This window comes from Eutrigla gurnardus, assembly GCF_963514095.1.
Source record: "Eutrigla gurnardus genome assembly, chromosome: 10".
Classification (NCBI taxonomy): Eukaryota; Metazoa; Chordata; class Actinopteri; order Perciformes; family Triglidae; genus Eutrigla; species Eutrigla gurnardus.
The window spans coordinates 27989860-28007418 of record NC_139924.1 but is presented as its reverse complement, the minus strand read 5'-3'; the positions used below and the strand labels follow the sequence as shown (position 1 = coordinate 28007418).

General features: G+C 44.8%; 1 protein-coding gene across 1 annotated transcript in view; it reads left to right on the top strand.

Annotated features, from left to right (window-relative positions):
* Positions 1 to 17559, top strand: part of LOC311019383 (roundabout homolog 2) — a 50781-nt gene that overhangs the window by 13071 nt on the left and 20151 nt on the right. The window contains exons 3-9 of the mRNA XM_084018750.1: positions 7136 to 7293; positions 8221 to 8341; positions 8418 to 8556; positions 10470 to 10597; positions 13636 to 13760; positions 15654 to 15825; positions 16169 to 16374. Coding sequence (XP_083874876.1) covers positions 7136 to 7293; positions 8221 to 8341; positions 8418 to 8556; positions 10470 to 10597; positions 13636 to 13760; positions 15654 to 15825; positions 16169 to 16374 — 1049 coding nt within the window. The remainder of the gene's footprint in view (positions 1 to 7135; positions 7294 to 8220; positions 8342 to 8417; positions 8557 to 10469; positions 10598 to 13635; positions 13761 to 15653; positions 15826 to 16168; positions 16375 to 17559) is intronic.

The window sequence follows — 17559 nt, the reverse complement described above, 5'->3', positions numbered from 1 at the left end:
TGTGGCAGGGAGGTGGAGGAGTGTGTGTGTGGGGTATTCAGTGTTAATGAGAGGCCAGTTTTTAAGCTGGTGGTCTTGCAGACGTGTGTGTTGGTGGCGGCTGTGTGTGGACAACAGGTGGGAGGAGGAAGGAGCTTAAAAACTCCCACTGTGCCGTAATTAATACCGATGCATCTGTTTGACTGTTAGCGCCGTCAGGAGTGCCGACACTAACCTGGTTTTAACCACATTAGTTGCACATTAATTGTCAGTTAACACCGCGTAATGAATTGTGCTGCATGACTAAGACATTTTTGTCCGCAGTGCCCTCGCACATTTCCACTTCGCTCGCTCGAGACCCTGAATATCTCGGCCGCAGGAGAGCAACTTTTCTCTCAACTGGCGAACACTTTAGTGGCTTTGTGAAGCCACGCGGCAGAAGGCTGTTATGGGTATACGGAAGACTGCAGAGGCTCACGAAAAGCCAGTAGATAGGCTATGTCCCGCCCCTTCCTGTGTCCGACCTCGTTTCAGACCAAATCCGTTTGAATTGTACCATGAATTAAACATATGATGATTCAAGTCCAGAAAGCTCCACTGCTGTGGAATCAATTTAGTTATTATCTACATGTGCATGTTCAAATGTCTTATTTTGTCCATAAAAAAACAAAGATATTCAGCTGTATAATTCCTCATATTTGAGTGGATTTTTGGCATTTTTTTCTTTAGCAATCCACAGGTCACTTCTGTTGATGTTCACTTTTTCTAAATGTAAAATAGCTACAGCACTGTTACAAACATGAAATCTAGTTTAGTGTGATTATTGGTGCAGCTGCAAACCGTGTCCCTGAATGGGGTCGTCCTACTTTCCCTCAGTAGCAGAAATCAGACGCATGATCACGTTAACCCATTTTAGGTCGCGTTCCTACATAATTTATTCCCCCGCAAAGCTCAAAGAAACACCTGTTAGCACACCGCTAACCGTCCTAGGCGTCGCTTTAGTCAAAGGAATACCTTGAAGGTACCGTGACCCGCAGGAATATGTGGAAATGTGGATACGCGTCTCTGTAAATAGCAGAAAACATACAAACGCTGATTCACGGCTGAGTCATGGAGGTTTGTGTCAAAACATAAAAAGGATCCGAGCACTTAGCTGGATGTCTTTGCTCTGCTCAGTCAGCCCCTGTTTGCTTCACAGGTATTTATATTTCATGCTCAAATGCATTTTGTGCACCGTGAGGTCCACATGTTATGTTTTTTGTACAAGCACCTCGTAGAAAGGAGCTTGCTCTGCTCAGGAAAAGCCAGCAGCAGTTGTTGTGTCGTTGTCTCTTCCCTTTTTTACGATCAGCCGCCAGTGATCGGCTATTAAAAAAGCCAGAATAATGAGGCTGTGAAAGTGGACGGATATAAACAAGAAGCAGGTAAACGGTAGTAGCAACTCTTTTTCAAAAAATCATGAATGTGAATGTCTGCCAGTCTCGGCGAAGAGACGGTCACATGGTGCGGCAGGATTAGAATAAAGTAGGACAAATGGAAAAATAAAAGTTGCTTAAAAGGCTTTGGAGCCAGATGTTCCTCATACTCCCGATGAGGGATTATGAAGGAATCCAAGTTCTGGTTGCAGCTTGTTTCTTGGCTCTGCTCCACTTTTCAACTGGGGAAACGTATCCGATGCATACCATCCCTGATGAATATGCTTCATTAGGTGGGATTAAAAAAAATAGTTTTATAGATTATATTTCTAAAAAAAATTTCCATTTTACAAAAGCATAAGAAAAACAAAAGTAATACAAAATTACAGAAAACAAGCAGCCAGGTAAAAGGTGCATGTAGGCCAGAGTCCTACAGCGACTGCAATGTCCACAGGTGGATTATGGGTCAGAAACAAATGTTAAATTGAGGCCAAGGAAGACCCAAGACGAAGGCTAGAAGACATAAGAAATAACTGAACAAATACAATGCAATACAGTATAGGAGGACACATTCTGATACACTTATCTCTCATATGGCTAAAATATCATTAAGCCACTTGTTAAAGCAAGGAGGGGACTTTCATTCCCTCAGAATAACCTTTTTTGCTATGACCATTCCAAATATTAGGGGTGCAATGAAGAATTTTAAGTGTGCGTCTGCACTGCCAAGCTTCACTAACGACGCTCGATTATTGATTGAGACATTCAGGAAAGTGGAAGGAATCCACCACCGTGAGTTTTTCCATAAAGACCACTTGCCCGGAGCGTCTCGCTCTTCTCATCCTCCATCAACACAATCAGACAATGGAGGGATTAAAGCAATCTTTCTTCTCTGTAGGCAAAGCTTCCATTAGCTGTGACGGGGGGGCAGTAACAGCGCTGGGATTAGACCAGCTCCCTAACCGGTTTACCGCTCTCCTGAATAAAAGAACAATGGCAGCCGGGCGGCAGGGTTCATCTCAGGCCCTTAATAACGTCCGTCTCTTCCGTCCTTTAACCCCTCTGTCCGCCCTCCTACCTGTCGCCGTGGAAACGTGGAGGCTGGTAGCCGTCCACACATGTGTCTGGGCCACGCCGTCACCTCCGGTTCACCGCCGAAGCCTTTTAGTTCCTTGTCTGTCACGCTCGCCCACCGTGTTCCTCTCTCGCTAAACTCATTCAAAATAAAGTAAAAACTTAATTTCAGATGAAGTCTCCTGAAACTCCAATTAACAACCCACATTAATCAGCCGGGTTGCATTCAATGCAAAGTGCGAATGCGATTTTTCTCTTGATTAATCTCTCTTTCCTCCCTCTGTTAATTTTTTTTTCTCTCCAAAAAACACCAACAGATGGTCTTTTTCTGCGCTCCTCGCTGCTGAACACAACATTATAGAGATAAACGTCACTTTAAAAAATCAAGTGATGAATATTCCAGTTGAGATTAAATCTCCTAATCTGTATATCCCTGGAATGAAAAAGTTATGAAAATGATGAAGCGGCTGAATGTCGTTAATTCCAGCTTTGCCTTTTATTTAACTCTCTGCTCACTGAAGTGATTTCACTGTGTTGGAGTTCAGTCTGAATGTTTAGTGAGATTAATTAAACCACATATACTGTAACTAAAAATATCCCACGATTCATCTTGAGAAGTAGTTTACAACCGCTGGTCACTAACGAAGCGTTATGTCCCATCATGCATTGCTCAGAAGGAAAAATGGTCAGAGAGAACCGAGTGATTGAGAAAAATAGTCCTCTGCATAGTCTTCTATCTAGTCCTCTATCTAGTCCTCTACTTGGTCCTCCATATTGTCCTCTACATAGTCTTCTATCTAGTCCTCTACCTAGTACTCTACATAGTCCTCTATCTAGTCCTCTACTTGGTCCTCCATATTGTCCTCTACATAGTCTTCTATCTAGTCCTCTACCTAGTACTCTACATAGTCCTCTATCTAGTCCTCTACTTGGTCCTCTATCTAGTCCTCTACTTGGTCCACCTTATTGTCCTCTTCATAGTCTTCTATCTAGTCCTCTATCTAGTCCTCTACTTGGTCCTCCATATCGTCCTCTACATAGTCTTCTATCTAGTCCTCTACCTAGTACTCTACATAGTCCTCTATCTAGTCCTCTACTTGGTCCTCCATATCGTCCTCTACATAGTCTTCTATCTAGTACTCTACCTAGTACTCTACATAGTCCTCTATCTAGTCCGCTACTTGGTCCTCTATCTAGTCCTCTACTTGGTCCACCTTATTGTCCTCTACATAGTCTTCTATCTAGTCCTCTACCTAGTACTCTACATAGTCCTCTATCTAGTCCTCTACTTGGTCTTCTATCTAGTCCTCTACCTAGTACTCTACATAGTCCTCTATCTAGTCCTCTACTTGGTCTTCTATCTAGTCCTCTACATAGTCCTCTATCTAGTCCTCTACTTGGTCCTCTATCTAGTCCTCTACATAGTCCTCTATCTAGTCCTCTACTTGGTCCTCTATCTAGTCCTCTACTTGGCCCACCTTATTGTCCTCTACATAGTCTTCTATCTAGTCCTCTACTTGGTCCTCCATATTGTCCTCTACATAGTCTTCTATCTAGTCCTCTACTTGGTCCTCTATGTAGTCTTCCATATTGTCCTCTATATAGTCTTTTATCTAATCCTCTACTTGGTCCTCCATATTGTCCTCTACAGGAAGTGCCTTTGGGACAATAAGGATTGGTATCTGCAGGGTTAGACCTCCGCCCCCCGTCTGAGGCCGGCGTGGACGGACAGATGTACTGAAGCGAGAGCGTGAAGCCAGATCTTGGGAGATAATTTGTCCCGGTGGTGGTTTTATGTCAGAGGAGAGTAGTTAGGGACAGTGGACCCTCAGGAGACACAAAGACCCTCCATCCCCCCGATGAAGGGTCTTTGTGTCTCCGAGGAGATTTCCACGGCGGGATCATCATCATCGCACACAAACCTCCGTGACAAAAACTCTGTTTGGCGTGGATGGCTTTTAAGTCGGAGCGAGGAGGACGGATCACATTAACTCGAACGCTCGGCTTCAAAGAGCGTTTGAGAGCTGGTGTTGCACCGTGTTTGGGGTTAGTGATGTTTCTGAATACATTCTGCTCTCTGGCATGCCTTTCAAACACTTGCATGTCCCACTTTCTGCAAGAGCGTCTGCGCCCGGGGACTCTGGGTTTCAAATGCTAAAGGTGTGTGTGTGCATGTGTGTGTGTGTGTGTGTGTGTGTGTGTGTGTGTGTGTGTGTGTGTGTGCTTGTGCAGTTCGGGGATTAGCTCTCTGCCCATAACTTTTTCACTTCAGTCACCACGGCAGTGAAACAAAGGTCTCTGTGCGCACATCTAACGATGACGGAGGTCTAAAAATAATGTAGTGCTTTCAATTAGCCCCTCAGCTCTGCAAAGCATGTGAGACGGGCAGCCGAGTGAACACGGCCGCTTATTTGAAGAAGAAGAGGGTCTTGCTGGTGATGGTCTGCACAGCCTTTTGCTTTTTCTGCAAAAGGCTTTTCCCCCCTTTTTTTTATGTGTGGGAACTTCTAGGGTGTTTTACTTCCTCCTCCACATAATCGCCTACGCTGAGATGTTTTACTGTGAGTTTTTCTTCATCTTTGAATGTCATGACATTAAAAGGAGAGTAAACTTCTGCCTCATTTCATTAAAGCTCAGTTCATTTTGTAACGTACACAATGTACCGAATGCTACTTCACACCTGAGAGAAACCTGTCAGCCACCTCACTAGGTTTTATAATATTCACGGCGTTTTGCTGAAGACAATTTAGGGAAATCATTTTAGGCTTCAACCGGCTGCGATGAAGTGATTTCAGATGAAGATTTTGTTCAGCGGATCGGAATATTGATGGTGTATTAAAAGGCTGGGGCTGCTGTGTCGACACGGACCTGTCGGGCACACTGATGGATAATTAATATGGCATGTGTTTGATGATGTACTTGGAGTAATTGGCTTAGAATTAAGTGCTTAGTTTAGTTGATTTGAGTCGGATTACTGTAATGTGACTGAATCCCGATGAGTTTACAGCGAATGATCGTTTTTCTGTCATGCTTATTGTTCATTTATTGCCAATGGCTGTCAAGTCATCTTTATTTATATAGCACCTTTCATACATATAAAAATGCAACCCAAAGTGCTTTACATTAAAATAAAATAAAAATAAAACAGACCCTTCTACCATCCCTACTCCCTAGCCTAGCACCCATCAACCAGACTCCATTCAGAAATCCAGCATTTTAAAAGTAGTTATCTTGTGGTCTTGGAGACAGAACTGACAAAGCATGACTTCACACTTTTTACTGATCACCAGCATTATGGATTTATTTCAGCATCCTTTTGTTCTGGTTATTGATATTAAATCACAGATACTTTATTCTGGGTTCTTCCACCTGTGGTAAACCAGCCCACGTGGGTCTTGCTAGATCCAGTGAATCCAGCTTGCTGAAATTCACTGAGCACCTCTGGATGATGTCATGAACCCAGACAGGACGGCGTTAGGTTTCTGGTGTATCTGGGACTTAAACATGTACAAAGCAGCACTAGTGGTGATTTCAGCCCTGATGGACGAAACCTGGTTGGTGTCTACGTGGAGGGAAGCCCCGCCTCCTCTCTCGCATGAGTAACATGAGGAGAACATTTGGTGTGAACCAAATGTGGTCCTTAAACTGTTAAAAACTGTACAAACTCCCGACTTCACAGGCCTTATTACTGTTGGAGAGCTATGATTGGATCATTTCATTTTGGAGGCGGGGTTTTAGCAATCGTTCACTTGATGATTGAGTGTGTTATCATTTGTCTCCTTTCGTGGATTGACAGAAAAACAGATGATCTTTCATTTTGGTATCTGTGAAAGATCACTAAAATATTAATGGAAGTGTAAAAGGAGATAGTATTGATTGGTTATGAATAATGCGCTCCGGTTGAAAAGAAAGAAGGGGCTGAAGGCTGTAGATACAGGATGTGGTCCGACACGGAGAGTAAAGCCGCTTTGAGTGTGTGTTTGAAAATGTGAGTCTGTCAGCACCCAAGTATGAGTTTCCATTGTACAGGAGGTCCCTGGAGAAGGCTCCGGTTCACAGTTCACTCTGAGGCTTTCATCCGTCAATCACCACCGAAGATTAGAAGATATCAAAGGTCGCCGTGTCAGAGTTCTCTCATCCTGTCGCTGTTTGCTGAGGTGCAAACTTCAAGGGTGATATGAGGATAGATTTTCTTTTATTCGAGTGTCTCAGATTGACAAGATTACGCTTGGAATCAAGAGACTCGACCCCTTCATTAATGCAGAGGCCATTTTTTCTCCCTCACACATGGACTAAATTATGGATGCACTGTTATTTGTTTACTCCATGTTGGACTGAGAGATGTGTATTATTCATCTGCACTGACGGCATCAGTAGGACACGTTAAAACTGAGTCTAACAAGGGCTTTGGCCCAAACTCAATAATCGACTTTCTCAATAAGCTTGTTTTTTTTCCAGCTAACTCTGCAAGAAGCCGGTTCCCTCAACAAAAAACAAAAAGAAAACAAAAAAGTGTAAATGATTTCCGAGACGAATGTGTTTTTTCTTCTGAGGATATTGGAGATGTGTCTGACTCATCCGTCTGATTTACCGTCTTTGTTCTTAGTACATCAGATGGACGGAGGCCTCCCGGAGCTAATTAGATTTCTTTTGTGTTTACTTCTCAGTCCTGAGAGATGATTTCCGGCAGGCTCCGAGCGATGTGGTGGTGGCTGCCGGTGAGCCTGCGGTGATGGAGTGTGTGCCTCCGCGTGGTCACCCTGAACCCACCGTCTTCTGGAAACGCAACAACGTCCGAGTCAGCACCAAGGATGAGCGCATCTCTGTGAGTGACTACATAAACACTGAACCGGGACTTAAGGCCTTTAGGCATAGGATGGTATGAAAGTTTCATGTCACGATTATCCTGGCCAAAATGACTGTGATTCACGATATTAAAACAATAATCATCAAAATATGCTTAAAACTCTTCAAATGAAAACATACTGGAATCACTGATGATAGATGATAGATAGATGGATGGATGTTCTTCATTAAACTCCAAATCTGCAAAAGAAAATTACAACTAATGCCATGAATTCTCACAAGAGAGTAAATGTGTAAAAATCCACGACTGAAAATCAAACACATTCCCTAATTACTCCTGTTGAAGTAAACTATAGCAGCCGGCTATTTTAGGAAATGTTTTGACGATGACAGTATGTTACACGTTAGATTAACGTTCAAATGATCTTGAGGCTAAAAGCCAGACAGACAGCCTGACTCATTGTTGGCTTTTGTGTTTTCATGCAATTGTGTGACAATTACAGCAATATAGTTTATCACCGTCCTTAACTTTTAGACGGCCCAACAATGGCTACGGTGACTAAATGTAATCGAAATGTGTTAAACCCTTTATTACCATCATTCAGCAGTTCTGGAGAAAGACAGAGATACTAATTTGCATTGACAATATTTTCAATAGACCATAATTCAATCCAGACACTTTTGTTTTCTATGGAGCAGAAAATGTCTCACTTTTTGTCCTCTAATGTGTAAAATCAGCAGCTGGACTAATTTACGATTTGGCATTTGAAAGGAGGTTTTCTTTTCTTTTTTTCTCTCCAAAAATGTAGAAAATCACGAGCTGAAGTTGGAAGGAGAGTTTTAGCATCAGTAATAGAAGCAGTGGTGGAGGAAGTTTTAGCGATAACGATGAGTAATGTCTGTCTGCGGCCTTCACTCAAACCCAACTGTCCCGCCTGTTTTTCAGATGCGTGGCGGCAAACTGATGATCACTCACACGAGGAAGAGCGACGCCGGCATGTACGTTTGCGTGGGCACGAATATGGTTGGCGAGAGGGACAGCGATCCTGCAGAGCTGGTGGTCTACGGTGAGTCCGCGTCCGTGCAGCGGCATCAGGTTGCTTAGAAGGAATGTGTCTTGACGTGGTTGATGTGTTCCTGCAGAGCGCCCGGTGTTGGTGCGGAGGCCGGTGAACCAGGTGGTCATGGAGGAAGAGACCGTGGAGTTCCTGTGCGAGGTCCATGGAGATCCCCCTCCCACTGTCCGATGGCGGCGAGAGGAGGGGGAGCTTCCCCGCGGGAGGTGAGCGTTACATGCACCGTCTGGATAAGGAAATACAGCTTCACCAGAGACGAGTGCATTGGATTATTAACCCGTGACCCAGAAATCATGGGTTGAGCAATCGTTCATTAATGCACGTCTTTCTATCAGTCTGCTAATGTAAATTCATAAATGGAAAAGACCAAAGACGATTCATTAGTTTGCAGAATCCTCCTGTGACCAGTTTCTTTCATCTAAACTCAATATAATGTATATTTAGATACGCCTATCAAATCTTCTTCCAGAGTTATATTACTCTCAAACTTAATGCAATAAACTCTAAAAGTAATACTTAGCGAGAGCTAATCACCTATAGCCTGCACTACAGCCAGCATTATGTTGAGCCGGCGTTTTTCTCCCTGCAGCGCTGCTCCACAACAGCTGCTGAGGTTCATTAGCTCGGACTCGGTGCTACAATCCCTTCATATTCAGCACTTTACTCACCGGAGTGTGAATGTTCTTGGCAATGACCACCAGCTGGAGCTACCGCATTATCAGTTGTGACCCTCAACGGCACTGGGCGTAGCGTTGGTAGTGACGGCAGTGAGGCCGCTCTGGAGACCTGTCAATCACAAGGTAGCCCCGCCCCTAAAGCATACGCTGCTTTATGGTCTGTTTGACACTAAATGGATATTCAGCAGTTGGAGAAAGACAGAGATACTAATTTGCATTGATAATGGTTTCAATAGACCGTAATTGAATTCAGACACTTGAAAAAAAAAAGGTGTAAAATCAGCAGCTGAACTCATCTCTGATGGCGTTTGAAAGAGTGTTTTTCCTCTTTTTTTTTTTTTTTTTTTTTTTCCTCTCCCAAATTGAAGGAAATCATGAGTTAAGTTGAAGGACTTTGTTTAGATTGATAGCAGCAGTGGTGGAGGAAGTATTACCTCAACACACCATAGAAATACTCCATTTAAAGCAACAGTCCTGCATTGGAAGTGAAAGTTTTACTGGCAACATGTTCTCATGTAAAAGAAAATTGGCCTCTTTAAACATACATGAACAATTTTGTTGTGATTTAATTGCAATAAGTTAATATGACAAGACAACAACTTATAAAATGCTGGTTTTCTGAATGGAGTCTGGTTGATGGGTGCTAGGCTACGCTAACATTGTAGCTGCTCCATCAACACTCCAAATAATGTCGTCTAGACATAAATACAGCAGAGACCTTGTTTTTTTTTTGTTTTTTTTTAAATGATCATGCTGGATTGAAGAAATCTTGAAACTGATTGAGACCATAAACTCATGTTTACAATGTTTACTGAGATAATACATCAAGAGAGAAGTAGGACCATTTTCTCATAGACTTCTATACAACCAGAGAGGAGTCGCCCCCTGGTGGCCAGCAGAGAGAAGTAGGACCATTTTCTCATAGACTTCTATACAACCAGAGAGGAGTCGCCCCCTGGTGGCCAGCAGAGAGAAGTAGGACCATTTTCTCATAGACTTCTATACAACCAGAGAGGAGTCGCCCCCTGGTGGCCAGCAGAGAGAATGATCGTTTAAGGCATTGGCTTCACTTTTCAGAAGCTGAAGTTGGCGCCTGGTATTATATGACAGATAAATTGCTGTTTTTCCAGAATCCAGTGAAAATCCTTCAATATGTTAATGTAACCTAATGTCTAATTGATTTTCAACCGTTCCAAGAATTTTCCTGGACCACATCTGAGGCAGATGAATCACATTGTTCCAGTTGATTCCAGATAAAATCACGGGATTGTAAAAAAAAAAAAAATATTGTTTCAACAGGTTGATTGACAAGGAAAGACGTGACAGTATCTCGTACGACGGTCAGATTTCCTTTGCTTTGTGTAGATTAGTGTGGTTATTCTTTGCTTTGCTTCCCTGATAGATCTTTCATCCCCCCCCCCCCCCCCTTTACTCATTCCCAGGTTTGAAATCCACAACGGCAACAGCCTCCATTTGTTCCGTGTGAAAGAGCAGGATGAAGGGACGTACACCTGCACATCCGAGAACAGCGTGGGCAAGACGGAGGCCTCCGCCATGCTGCAGGTCCACGGTGAGAAACGTGCCTACATAGGCGTGTGTTCATGCACACGGCAACGGCATCGTGGCAAAAGCCAGCCCGCTCTCATTTCCTGTCCAGCGCTTTGTGTTTCTGTATATCAGTGAATCTCTGTGAGTTTGCGTCCAGCGGCGCTGCCAGGAGCTTATGCTAAACCGTCTGGATTAGGCCATTTGACAGATGTTTGGTAGATGTGTGCTTTAACTCACTGGCAGAGAGCAGGCCCGGTATTAATAAGACATGACTCCCTCCCTCTCTCTTCCTGTCTCTTTATCTCCCTTCTCTCGCCCTTTTTTCTTTTCCCCTGTGTGTGTCTTGGTTTAAATGGTCTCAGACGACTTTATCCACGAATGCTTTTATCACATAGGCATTGGCATAATACAAACCAAGCAGTTTTCCATTCACTCTGCTTCTTTTATTACCTTTTTTGTTGCTTTTTTCCATTGCTATGGCCTGTTTTGTTTTGTTGCTCCATCTCATTATTTTTCCATCTCTCTCCATCATGTTTCAAACCCCGTCATCATTCCAGTCGGCCCTTTCCGTAAGTTCACTCTCCACTTCCTCTTAGAAAAGGCATTTGTTTTGTGCTAATTTACATTTCTCTTAATGCTTTACAAAGCAACAGTCAATGCCTAATGGTGTAAATAAGTTCCATTAAGGCGGCGCCAGAGTTGTTGACGCCGTGCCCGTTGCCGGGGTCGGACATTAAGTCAGATACAGTGAGTCGATGTGCAGCAGATTAAAGATGCTATCAAAGCACATCTGCTGTGTAGGGAGCGGCGTGTCGGGATAGCATCGTGTCTCATTCAAGGCTGCACTCGATCACGATGCAGCTCGCAGGCTTTTTCATTACCACTCCGTCTTCATTTTATAAATAAGGACACGATTTGATCTCGGCTTGCACATTAAACTATTGCATTATTACTCCTTTTACAGCAATTCATAATAGGACTTTATTATTAAGGTGTACTTTTTATTTAGTAAATGATGGTGCATTTAGAGTCAAATAGAAAGGTAGGTCCCTTCAACACTGTAAAGTTGACCTTGAATTATTTGTTAGCAGCTTCACACCAGAATCCACATGGATCCTGATCCAGTAAGGGTGCTGCTCGTCAGATCCACAACCGTAAACCACAAACCAACGGGTGTGGTCACGACGACTACGTCCACTTCTGATCGTCGGACAGTCTGTGTGTGAGACGTTCGGTGTTTGGGAACAAGCTCTTCACATTACAACACGACACAGATGGCTCAGATACCTCGTGTGCTGAGCCAGATATGCGTGCGTGCGTGCGTGCGTGCGTGCGTGCGTGCGTGCGCTGCACACTTGCAGAGAGGACAAATCCTTCTCGCCTCTCCTCCGAGCTGAGGGAGTCATTCAGACGGGAGGTAGAGGAGGGCGTTGGTCGAATCCACAGAGAGATGCGATGAGGCGGCTAACGCAGCGGTCTGGTCCCGAGCTGGCAGCTCTGACCAGACCCTTCTTTCCTAAAAATAACTGAGTAAATGTCATGTGACCGAGGACACCGAGGTGATGTGTCTCATTAGAGATGAAAGGGAGATGGAGGCTGAAGCGACGGATCAAAAAAGGCTCAGAAGGTTAAAGAGGCAACTCTTAAATCTCTTGCTAGTTAAGAGCTGATGACCACTTTATCAGCCTTCAAAGGAGAGGTGGGAAATACATCTGCTTAATCAATACCTCTACTCCACTACAAATAACAGCTCTGGTTACATAAAAGGCATATTATACATAGGAAAATATAATATGTAATATATAAGTTAAACAAGGGGCTCTTCCTCCTCTAAACTTTTCACATAGTTTCAGACCCACTACTCTCTGACTCAAGATATTATCCCAATAATTTATTTATTTTTACATTTTAATGTTACAGGAACAGTGTAAATGTAAATGTGTCACTTTAGCCATCATCAAAATATGCATAAAACACTTTAAAATGGCACTAAAACAAACTTTTGAAACAAAGGTTTTCATTGCAACACAAACACAAAGATGCATCTTCTAATAACAATCAAATAATAAAATAAAAAATAAAATGAATATAAATGTTCAACCGGCGGCCGACTCCAACCTGCCCATCAGTTCCGTTTTGAAATACATTTAAAAAGATGTTCTTGCTCAGTGGAAAAACAAATGAACTGGTAACTGTGTGGCGCTGACAGCACACAGACCGTAGATATAGAATAGAAGAAGAAGAAAATGGCTTTATTGTCATTGCACATTGCACAACGAGATTTGCTGTGCATCTCCAAAACCTTCACCCACCGAGAGAAATAATAGGAAAATATAAAACAGGGGAAGGAAGCAGATGAGATATGTACATAGTAAGAGCTGATTTTAAAGCAGCAAGTTATTTAGACCGTCGAGGCGAAAGTGAGATACACAAATCTGTTATATTGCAATTTATTCCCATGCATGCTGATCAGTCATCTCAGTCAGGGTCTCTTACCTCTGCTCGCAGGCTTGCACGAGTGAGTTGCTATGGTTACGTGCACGCTCTGTGTCTCCGTCACTCACAATGTTTATTCTTGGGTCCCAGGGTGAAGAGCACAGGTCTTCATTGTGTTTTAAAGAAAAATAGCAGAAATACACTGAAATATATCAGAATATACAATAAAAGAATCAGAAATTGTCTCTGGCTCCATTTTAACCATGTAACGTTAGTTTCCTCTCCTACGCTCCTTGTCAAACCTAGCTGGTTGCTAGGCAACGGGTAAAGCAAAGGTGACGCGAACAGGAAATCCTCTGTAGACCGGACCGTCTAATTTCGGAGACTGCTCGGTTCGAACTTCGTGATCTTCAGACCTCTGAAGGAGACACGGATATAATAACGCGTCGCTCACAGCGGATGTTTCTCCGTAGAATAAGTAGTCCTACTTTACTTTTCGACAGCACTTAACTTCACAGAGCACTTTTGCGTCGTTTGGGAAAATGACTACTTGAATTCTGAAGCAGCAGTTTGACACTTTGAGGCTTTTAACGGCCGGCTCCGCCTCTTTTCCCCTCCTCACAGTGCCACCTCAGATTGCCACGAAGCCCAGAGACCAGATTGCCACCCAGGGGAGGGGCATCTACTTCGAATGCAGCACCACGGGTAACCCTCCGCCTGCCATCTTCTGGCAGAAAGAGGGCAGCCAGGTAAGAGTCTGGAGCAGGAACAAGAGATCCTCTAAACGCCGAGGATGGCAGCGAACCCTGCAGTAAATATCTGTCTGAATCACTGGATCAGCACGTATGAATATATATAAGTGTGATTCATACTGTATTCTTTTATAATGCACAAACTGAGTTTCACACCTCCTTTGTTTGAACAACAGGAAAGATGGGCCTTGTGGGATTTAATCAGACTTCTTGTGACACTTTTCTGGTTTAGTTGGCTCTCACTTATCAGGGGAGAAGTAGAAATAGGCGAGAGGCAAACAATGAGAGGCAGCAACACATTTGCATTTCGCTCAGAGATACGACTCAAATCAAAGTGTTGGCGAGAAATGTTTCTCTCGCTTATGACCAAGAGTAGAGATGGGGGGGGGGGGGGGCAGGAAGTACACCAGGTGTGGAAGCTGCTTCTTCGGGGCAAACCTGCAGACAAACGCTGCCCTCCTTCCACAATGTGCCCGACTATAAATACCCTGTTGCTCTCCAGCAGCTGGGGATCAGCGGCTCCAGATGCGTTAAGAAGCTCGTCGGAGAGCAAACAGGAAGTTCAGCTGAAGATTCTGTGAATAAGCTTCCGTCTGCGAGCTGGTCGAGGCGTGGCGTTTTTATTTTTTCGCTGTATTTGGGGGATTATCTGTAGCCTTATAACACTGGTCCCTCCACCTAAGACTAAGCCTCTTAGAGGAATGAAAAGTATGGCTGAATGGATTGATGGAGCCCCCCCTCCTCCCTTGTTCACATCCATCTCGTTTACAGAAAAAACAGAGTGGGACTGTTTTTACGAACATCTGTCAGTGGGCTTCATCCCCCAAAACACCAAAACAACCTTCTTTTCCAGTTGGTTTCTGGCGGCGATGTTCGTCTGTCGCTGCCATTTTGGTCCAGGCTGAAATATCTTGCTGCTATTGGATGACACACATTCTTTGTCTGTAGCACCACCATGAGTAGGTACGGGGCGATATGAAGATTTTATGTCACGATTATCCCCGTCAAAATAATTAAGATTCACGGTATTATCCAGATAATTGAGGAGCCCTGGATGGCGATGTAAATATCTAAAGTGTGAAGAAATGAAACTATTAAAGAGCTTGATCAATCACAACAGAGTGGGCCGGTTGGCCAATCGGAGCAGACTGGGTTTTTTGGGAGGGAGGGGCAGAAGGTCAAACGGAGCATTTCAGAGAGAAGAGCTGCAGCAGCAAAGCCGGATGGGGAAATAAAGTACAGCATGTATGAACCTGAAAAGGAGAATAATAGATCCTCCTTAATCATTCATTAAATTGTTTGAGCAGCAGAAAATTAATCGGAAACATTTCTTAGCATGGGCTGCACGGTGGTGTAGTGGGTAGCACTCTCGCCTCACAGCAAGAGGGTCCTGGGTTCGATTCCCGGGTCGGCCCGGGTTCCTTCTGTGTGGAGTTTGCATGTTCTCCCCGTGTAAGCGTGGGTTCTCTCCGGGTTCTCCGGCTTCCTCCCACAGTCCAAAGACATGCAGGATGGGGATAGGTTAATTGGTGACTCTAAATTGCCCGTAGGTGTGAATGTGAGTGTGAATGGTTGTTTGTCTCTACATGTTGGCCCTGTGATAGACTGGCGTCCTGTCCAGGGTGTACCCTGCCTTCGCCCAATGACAGCTGGGATCGGCTCCAGCCCCCCCGTGACCCTAAATACAGGATAAGCGGTAGAAAATGGATGGATGGATGGACATTTCTTAGCATTGTGATTTCAAAGACAGAAAATAATGACTATTATGTAGATTAATCTGTAACTATAACTTTGTGATTATAAGTGATTATATTTGTTTGGATCTGGAATATATACACTTTCAACATTTTGATGAATGAGTGAATTGACGAAGAGTCTGCGTGTTTTTAGATGCTGCTGTTTCCCGGCCAGCCGGCGTCCCAGTCCGGTCGCTACTCCGTGTCCATGAGTGGACAGCTGACCATCGCCGACGTCCACCCCGAGGACGCCGGCTTCTACGTCTGCCAGGCCATCAGCGTGGCAGGAAGTGTGCTGACCAAGGCGCTGCTGGAGGTGGAGGGAGGTGAGACTCCGGTGTTGTTGATTCTTCATCATCAGCTAATGAGGAGAAAAACATATTAATTACTCAGGAGATGCATAACAATAAGAACGCGGCTGTGGACCCCGTACTGGATGAGCAATGAATCTCAGGCTTAATGTTCTTCCTCGGGCCGCTTGTAAGCACCAGATTTAAGCTTTATTTTTTGCTGTTTATGCAGCCGATTATTTCTGCCTACTAAGCATCTGGCCGGCAACTTCATAATCCTGTTTTCTACAGGTCTTTTGTACGCCTTCCAAATGAGTTTCCTACTTTCCTCTGCCGTACAGAGACGTAACACTCTCCTCCTCTCCCCTCCGACTCGCAGGTCCTTCAGGTCGCATCCCGCCCATCATCCGCCAAGGTCCGGCCAATCAGACGGCGTCTCGGGGCGCGACAGTGCAGCTGCACTGTCGTGTAATCGGAGGGCCCTCGGTGGAGATTTCGTGGGAGAAGGACGGCGAGAGGCTTCTGGCAAATAAACCTCGAGTGATGTTGATGGAGAACGGCACTTTGCAAATCACAGACGTGAAGGTGTGTGCGTTAAGTGGGTGTTATTTAGCAGGAAAGGGTGTGAAAAGGATCAATTGAGCTGCCAAACTGGAGGAAAAACTGACTTCCTTCCACTTTCTCTGCAGCTCGATTAACAGCACAGTTGTTTTTCCCCATTATATATTCCGATTCGTTGGTAAAATTAAGGTGAGACTGCGTTTCAAAGACTAATCTCTCTAAGGTAGGGCATATCTCTCCCGTGCAATTATGAACCCACACGGTGTGTAATTGTAATGTTAATGAAGGTGCCTGTTTGTAAATGCTAATGCATGCTGCTTTGATGGAAGAGCCGTCGGCGGCCCCCTTTGTGCTATAACCCCACCCGGAGGTCAGCGGGTGCACGCGGGGCCGAGCGGAGGCAGCATCGTCTTCGTTAATTGGCTGGCGATTGGTGATTAATCATCTGACCGGCTTTTAATTACACCTCCAGCGCCGCGGAAACACTTCCTCTCTCATCCTCTCTCTCTTTCTCTCTCCCGGCGGTGGTGCTCAGCAAAACTTTGGGAGCATTAAGGTTTGGTCCAGTGCACCACGGAGGCTGGGGAAATCTGCCATGCCAATGTGCTCAATGGAACAGAAGAGATGCATTAGTGTGGCATCAACGGAATGACAGGGGGGGGGGCATGAACATGACGAGTGAGGCGCTAAAAATATTTACCCTGCTGATGCCCCGACCGCCATCAATAATTTAGCGGCAGTCGAAGTCATCTAAAGAAGTTCACCTGCCCACCCGCGGTGCCGGCTGTCAGCCGGAGGTCAGCGCTGCGGCGGATGATCTCATACGATGATGGTTCCAGCAGACTGGCACTCAGCCAGGAGAGGGCTGCGGCGAAAACACCAGGAGTGTCAGTGAAGCATGAAGGCGTATACAGGTCATGATGTAAACAGGAGGGCAGGGCCAGTGGGCGCCGCACGGTTTCTAGCAAACTTCAGAGCTGCCGAGGTCAAAGAATGCCGAGGTTTAGGTATGCATGGGTGACATTTGATGAGAAGGACAGCGGATCGCCAGACGGCAGTGATTCAGATCCTTTACATAACTGACTCAGTTCCTCTCAGCCCTGCCGAGCGCTGTGGTGTCGCCGGCTTGTTGTTAAAGTCGAGCTGAGACGAGAGTGTCAATGGTCCGTATGGTGACGTATTTCTGAGTGAAACAGGAAAGGCAGGCGG